At 35.2% G+C, this 8,288-nt stretch overlaps 1 protein-coding gene across 1 annotated transcript; it reads left to right on the forward strand.

Moving 5' to 3' along the window:
- The first annotated feature begins 2,816 nt into the window (after positions 1-2,816).
- LOC145046691 (glutamate receptor 3.4-like) lies at positions 2,817-7,370 on the forward strand. Its single transcript, XM_078994972.1, has 5 exons — positions 2,817-4,618; positions 5,141-5,418; positions 6,096-6,127; positions 6,202-6,611; positions 6,697-7,370. Exons 1-5 carry the CDS (start codon positions 2,999-3,001, stop codon positions 7,159-7,161), a joined length of 2,805 nt encoding a protein of 934 aa, XP_078851098.1. The 5' UTR covers positions 2,817-2,998; the 3' UTR covers positions 7,162-7,370.
- Positions 7,371-8,288: the final 918 nt, after the last annotated feature.

Below are 8,288 nucleotides of genomic sequence, written 5' to 3' on the forward strand. Positions count from 1 at the left end.
CTGCACTACTAGATTCAACATCAGTAGGAGAAACTTGCATATCATTTTGAGTAGTATCCATCTCAATTAGAGTCATTTCAACCTCTTCATGTTGTTGTGGTTCACTTGTACTACCCTACATGTCATGATATAATTATGTTAGTAACAAATTATATGTAATTAATCTTATATTTTAAATTGTTTTACCTGTTCTGCATTTTGCTTCACACATACTTTTTGTTTCTTCACATTTAACTTTTAGGGCCTTCTCTGTGGACAAGTGGCCTTGTTGTGACCTATCTCCTTGCAAATACTACATTTGATTTTCTTTCCAGCCTTAGATACCCTGTGTGTTCCTGTATTCTCTATAGTGGATTTCTTCCTCTTAGTAGTTGGCCTACCAGGCATCCTTCTATTAATAGGAGGCAATGGTGGAGTATAGTTTGTCTCTGGCCACATGTCACTGCTATTCATAGGAGAAATTCTGCAATGTATGCCTTCCTAAATGTGGTTGTGCTAAACATGTTGTCTACATAGGCTTCTACATCCCTATTAAGAAAGGATATGCTAGCTACAGAATGAGCACATCCATATCCATTCAATTGCCACAACCTACATGAGCATGTTTTCCTTTCTAAGTCCACCTCATATGCATATATTGCTCCCCTTACCTCAAACTGGTTTAATCCACTTGTTAGTACTTGATAATGCCTTTGAGCTTTTTTAAGCAAATTCACCTTATCCCTTATCTCTGGAAAAATATGATTTCCCCATTGTTGTCCCTTTAATTTCATGTTGTAGATTCTGTCCATCATGTATAATCTTATCTCCTCTAACATGGTTATTATGGGCTTCTTCCTGGCATCTACTATTACAACATTAAAACTTTCTGAGAACCCATTTTCAACTGCATCACCACACCTTCCAGTTTGAAAGAAAGCGCTTGACCTTGTGTTAGGATCTTTCTCCATGAGATATTGATGGGCATCTAGGTTCAATATCTCAATTTCTTTTATCACAACGTTAAAAGCATGCTCAGTTGTGGCTTTAGATGCTCTCCAAAACAAGGTATGATATATGGTACCAGTAAATCTCTTCTGCAAATTATGGCAAATATGTCTAGCACATTGCCTGTGCTCTACATATGACAGCAACTCTTTAACAGTCTCTATCAAACCCTGTAGTAGTAAAAAGGTTTAATTCAGATAGTGTAAAATTAACATAAATGCATTACTATGTAAAATACTAACCTTATGTTGGTCTGACATTAAACTGAAACCATTGCCTAAATTCAAGTGTAGGTCATCAATGAGAAGCTCTAGAAACCACTTCCACTTCTACTTGTTCTCCACATTAACCACTGCCCAAGCAATAGGATATATCTTGTCATTTGCATCCTTCCCAATAGCACAAAGCAATTCTCCCTTACAAGCACCTTTAAGAAAACATCAAAGCAATAGGATATATCTTGTCATTTGCATCCTTTATTTTGTTGGTAGTCATGATATTTTGTTGAGTTGAGATGAAAAACTTAACATAATGGCTTTACTATTGTGAATTATACCTGACACAACTTACATGTCGTGTTTTTAACTTACATGACACAACTTAATATTTTTATATAACACAAGCATTGCACAACACGATGTCGTGTTTTATTTTACTAACACGATAAAAACGGCAAACACGAAAACGATAAAATAAAATAAAATTTTAGTTTATTTAAATCAAAATTAATCTTATAAAACATGACAGACATGATAAACAAGAAAAACAAAATCAAGAACCTGTCAATATCATGTCAGTAGCAGTGACGGATCCAAGATTAAAGTAAAGGGAGGTCCGTTATACATAAAAAAAAAACTTATAGAGAAATAAAACTCTAAATTTTTTAGGAATCTGCAGGTTTCTGCAGCAAAAATATTTTAAGATTAGACTTTTTATGTAAAAATGGGTGTCATAAAGGTGTGTTTCAGCAAAAATAAATTTTTTAAAGATTGTTTTTAATAACATAATGGTGGGATCCACTTTCAGACCCCACTCGTAACATGTTGCATCCGCCACTAGTCAATGGTATAATATCGAATCTTGAAAATGAATAACACGACACGACGTCGTATTATTATTATTATTATTATTATTATTATTATTATTATTATTATTATTCACCTGTTGACACGAGCACAAGTTCGAATTGCATTTTCATCTCAGTTTAGTTTTATGTAATATATTTTTGTTATGTTGTTAAATAGATCGCCACCTTTACGCTAAAAATTAAATTTCTACTACAAGCTCATCAACATGCTAAACACGACCAAAGGTAAAGTTCATATTGACATGTGGGTAGAATTCTGCCACAATAGGCAAAAAGAAGGAATAATTCTTTGCCAATAACACACGACTGTCTTGTACGCTTCTTTTAGCTTCTCTACACTCTACTCACCTCAGCAGTCGGCCAGTCGGCCCATTCCCAATTGCCCATCACAAAAAAGACAAAACCAAGATTCTATCTTATATTGTATTTATAGTGTTTACACTTTACAGTGGGCACATTCCACGGATAAAAGATTAAAGTTATTTTGTTCTCTCTACACGTCATCTTCTCATCATTAATTCATAGTTTATGTGACTTCCCCAAACTCTTTTCTTCCCTGTTTAATAATTAATGATTGTTTCTGTAAGTTTATATATTAGTATCTTTGTTCTTGACTTCTTTTTGACTGAAATTAAAGATATTTACTGATTTCCCATGTGGCTACACGTATATATCAGTGCAAGTTGCAACATTGTCTCGAAAACATTGAATCCATATGATAATCTTGTAGTTAGCCATTAGGTTTATTGTTCTTGAAAATCTTGATTCTTTGCCCAAAGCTAAAGTCTTGTGCTTCAAAACGATGCTCGGGTGCTTTTCTTATTCTTCTTCTCCTTCTTCTTCTTCTTCAATAAGGGGTGATGAAGTTTAATTGATTCGCATTCCAAAAGGGTTTTTCCAAAACTGGAAATTGATGTGTTAATAATGAAACCAATGGTGATTTTCTTGGTTTTTGGCATGTGGATGATGGTGGTTGTGGTCAAGGGTAAAACTGGAAATACAACTTCATCATCTTCAAGAATACATAGTGTTGTAAATGTTGGAGCTTTGTTCACTGTGAATTCGGTTATTGGGCGTTCCGTGAAGCCTGCTATTGCAGCTGCCATTGATGACGTCAATTCGAGTCCAAGTATTCTTGTAGGAACTCGATTGAATCTTATTATGCATGACACTAATTGCAGTGGATTTCTCGGCACCATTGGAGCTTTACAACTGATGGAAAACGATGTGGTGGCTGCTATCGGACCACAATCCTCCGGCATAGCCCACGTAATTTCCCACGTCGTCAACGAACTTCACGTACCACTTCTCTCATTCGGTGCAACCGATCCGACTCTTTCAGCTTTCGAATACCCGTATTTCATCCGCACCACACAAAACGACTACCACCAAATGTCCGCCATAACCGATTTCGTTCTACATTTCGACTGGAAAGAAGTCATCGCAATATTTGTCGACGACGATTACGGCAGAAACGGAATTTCTGCCTTGAGCGACGCCCTTTCCAAGAAACGTGCCAAGATTGCTTACAAAGCTTCGTTTACTTCAGGTGCATCGGAAAGAGAAATAACTGAACTACTGATCGGAGTCAACTTGAGGGAGTCTAGGGTTTATGTCGTTCACGTGAATCCCGACTCCGGTCTAGAGATTTTCGCCGTTGCAAAAAAGCTCGGCATGATGACGAGTGGTTACGTTTGGATTACCACCGATTGGCTTCCGGCGGTTTTGGATTCGTCGGAGTTGCCGGATCCTGACACGATGAATCTCATTCAAGGGGTTGTGTCGTTACGCCAACATACGTCTAGTTCTGATATGAAGAAATCTTTTGGAAAGAAATGGAAGAACATCAAAGAGAAAGAGACATCTAGCTTCAATTCATACGCTCTCTACGCTTACGATTCCGTATGGCTACTCGCACATGCTCTTGATAAATTCTTGAAATCTGGTAACAGTATCACATTTTCATACGATCCTAAGCTTCGGAACACCAACAGAAGTGAGCTCCGGTTATCCGAACTTCGGATCTTCAACGAAGGAGAGAAGCTTCTCGAAACGATTCTGACCACAACCTTCGTGGGTTTGACCGGCGAGGTGAAGTTTAACGAGGACAAGAACTTGATTCATCCGGCGTATGACATCGTGAACATCGTCGGAACCGGTGTACGGATCATCGGATATTGGTCGAACCATTCTGGTCTCTCGGTTGCCGTTCCTGAATCGCTGTATGCGAAGCCTTCAAATCATTCTCCGGCCGATGAACGTCTTTACAGCGTGATTTGGTCCGGAGAGACGACCAAACCGCCGCGGGGATGGGTTTTTCCGAACAACGGGACACCGTTAAGAGTTGCAGTGCCGTATAGGTATAGTTATAAAGAAGTTGTGACGAAAGATAAGTCTCCAGAAGGTGTAAGAGGGTATTGTATTGATGTCTTTGAAGCTGCTGTGAATTTACTTCCTTACCCTGTCCCTCGGAAATACTTTTTATATGGAGATGGTCGAAGAAACCCTAGCTACACCAATCTTGTGAACTCTGTTGCTCAAAACGTAAGTACTTTATTAAATTTTAAAATGTTAAATCTAATAAATAACAAGTACTTTCATTTATATTATATCGTCTTACTTTCATATCTTACTTTGTACTTTCAATTTTTCTTATTATTAAAAAAATTATGTTTTGAAAATCTATTCAGTTAAAACAGTGAAAAATTTTGATATAATTTGGTAGACTTTTTAAGAAAATGAAAGTAGGATGGTATAATAAAAAAATCAATGGAACTATGTTGTAATATTTTGCATTGTGTTCATTGTTATTTGTGTTTTTCTGTGGGATGTCATACAGTTTGACTTTTTTGAGGTCAATCAATAAAAAATAAATATTAAAACTTGATTCAAAATCTTTGATATTTCCGAACAGTTTTTTACATCTTGTAACAAGAATTGCGATTCTGGAAAATAATTGTTTTAAATTTATGATAATGACATCTTAAATTTTAGGTTTTGGAAAACATAATTTTTTCTTTAAAAGTCAAAAGTGTAAGAGTATAATAACATTATCTTGATTCTCAGACATACGATGCAGCAGTTGGAGATGTTACTATTACTACAAACCGAACAAGGATAGTTGACTTTACACAGCCGTACATGGAATCGGGGCTTGTGATAGTTGTTGCAGTCAAAGAAGCAAAAGCACAACCATGGGCTTTTCTCAAGCCATTCACAATTGAAATGTGGCTTGTCACCGGTGGATTCTTTCTTTTTGTTGGAATTGTTGTTTGGACCCTTGAGCATCGGTTAAACCATGAATTTCGTGGACCTCCAAGGCAACAAATCATCACAATCTTCTGGTTAGTATCTCATCAAACATGCATGATATGTCATCCCATGACACGACATTATATTATATTACATTACGTGACAAGTTGACGTCACTAGTTTGTTCTACCATAAAGATGAACAATGTAGGACACTTCATCTTTGCAATAAGACGTGGTTTTTCTCTTCATATCATGGAAAATAGCCTAGAAAGATAATTGCAATGCCAACTCATCTCATCTTTCAAATCTTGAAATATCGTTGCAATGTCATGTCACGTTTTTGGTCTTATATAACAATTAAAAAAAAAAAATCATTTTTTTGTTATTTTATGAATTCATTTAATTATTAGTTTATTTATTATATCGGTCCTTGTTATATAAATATATTATATATTAAAGTATTTGATTTTCTATTTTATTAAAACTATTTAACTAACTTCTACATTATAAAAGAAATTAATAGTAACACACAATAACATTTGTTATTGTTTAATTATATGTATTTTAATAAATAATTATATTCGTATTAATATTATTGATTATAAATAATTAAGATAAAAAATAAAGTAGTTGTTATATGTTAAAGTGTCATCAAATGAGAAAAAGAGTGTTGACACTATGTTGGTGTGAGGAGTAATTGCAAAAGTTATTACTCTTGTGGTGGTTTAAGAATATGACAAACACTGTTTTTTCTTGAAAATTTTCAGGTTTAGTTTCTCAACGATGTTTTTTTCACACAGTAAGTATAAATGATAAATCTTGATTCTTTGAGTGAAATTATAGACAACTAAAATTTTTCACATGCGTATGAAGGAGAGAACACTGTGAGCACAATGGGACGAATCGTACTAATCTTGTGGCTATTTGTGGTGTTGATTATAAACTCAAGTTACACCGCGAGCTTGACATCAATCCTCACAGTACAACAATTAACCTCACGGATTGAAGGGATTGATAGTTTGATCTCAAGCAATGATCCGATTGGAGTTCAAGATGGAACTTTTGCCTATAATTATTTGATTCGGGATCTTAACATTTTGGAGTCTAGGATCAAACCATTGAGAGATGAGGTCGAATATGTAAATGCACTTCGTTTAGGTCCAAAAGCTGGTGGTGTGGCTGCCATTGTTGATGAGCTTCCTTATATTGAGCTCTTCATGAGGTATACTAAGTGCGAGTTCAGGATCGTTGGTGAAGAGTTTACTAAAAGTGGTTGGGGTTTTGTAAGTTACTTTTACTACGCTTTAAAATTTCATATCAATTTCAAAGTTGAAAGATTGATTTGAAGAAATTCAAATTGCACAACAGGCATTCCAGAGAGACTCTCCTCTAGCAGTGGATTTATCAACAGCCATCCTTCAACTTTCAGAAAATGGAGACTTACAAAGAATTCATGACAAATGGCTATCTTTAGCTTCATGTTCATCTCAAACTACCCAAGTGGAAGAGACCAGTAGCCTCTCTCTTAACAACTTCTGGGGCCTGTTTTTGATATGTGGTGTTGCATGCTTCATTTCTCTTAGCATCTTCTTTTTCAGAATATTGTGTCAATACCTTCGGTTTATTCCTCATGATGAAGAAGCTAATGATCATGAGATTGTGGACCCAGCCTCACAAACACCACGCACTGGCAGACGATCCCTTCGCGCCATCAGCTTTAAGGATTTGGTTGATTTTTATGATAGAAAAGAGGCGGAGATCAAGGAAATGGTTAGGAGAAACAAGAGGCATGCTAGTAGGGACTCCGATGAGCATAGTAGTTCATCTTCCTAATTAAAATGTTGTTCTTTTGGTTTTGTTTTTGTTTTTGATTTATATGAATCTGTTGCATGCCCTTATCATGTACATATATGGCTGAAAGTTAAACTAAGAGAGAATTAATTGCAGGTATACGGAATGTATTTTGGGTTAGTTTTTCTTTTAGGAAGTTATATTTGAGACTAATATTTGAAGGCTTGTATTATAAGAGAGTATAAATTACAAGTTTGGTGTGTTATAAGCTTATAACCTTTGTTTTCGATATGGTCTACAAACGAATTTTGTTGTTGTTTTTGATCCATGTGGTTCGATTTTGTTTTAGCTTTGATTATTCTCATATAATGCCACGAAAATACAACATACAACTAATGTCTCATGAGAGCATAGAGGTAATATTTAATAAATCGTTGTTCCCATCGTCATAAAGTTTCATAAGCACATTTATATTATACTAAATTAATGTGAATTTGACCCATATACGCCACATGCATATACGAATTGCCAAGTCTAATCCAATATGGTTCCTTGTGTGTTGTGTGGATACCAATAGAGGTAATCAATATATTTGATCATAAACTTTTTACATCAAATGCTTCATTGTTAACTAGAATGCATTTTTTTTAAACATGTTAAGGTTAAATGTGTATGTTAATTTAGTTTTAAAGTGACTTAGTTTTGAGTATTATTTGTCATAAATTGTTTCAATCTTCATCTCAGTTTTAGATTGTTTGCTAATTGTTACAAACAACCCTAAAATTAGGGGTGCCAAATGAGACAGTCGTGTTATGTTTTTGTCGAGCATGATAAAGTTTTATATAACACGAACACGACACGATATGATGTTGTATTTATTTTCATTAGCACAAAAATGAATCGATTAAAACATGATAAACATGACACGACACACGATAAATATAACATAATATAATTATTAGTTTATGTAATAATTGGTCAGCAAGAGCCAAGAGATAGCATTGGAAGCGACAACTAACCTCGGTTCGACAACTTTAGTGGCTCATGGCTCCTTAAGCACAATTGCCCCGACGATCCATCGTCCCTTTAAGACCGGTGGGAGTGGTGATGTGACATCCCTAATTTTTATGGCCAATTAAAAACTTTTTCTTTATGTTTATTTAAAACAA

This window comes from Lactuca saligna, chromosome 5, assembly GCF_052625555.1.
Source record: "Lactuca saligna cultivar CGN05327 chromosome 5, ASM5262555v1, whole genome shotgun sequence".
NCBI lineage: Eukaryota > Viridiplantae > Streptophyta > Magnoliopsida > Asterales > Asteraceae > Lactuca > Lactuca saligna.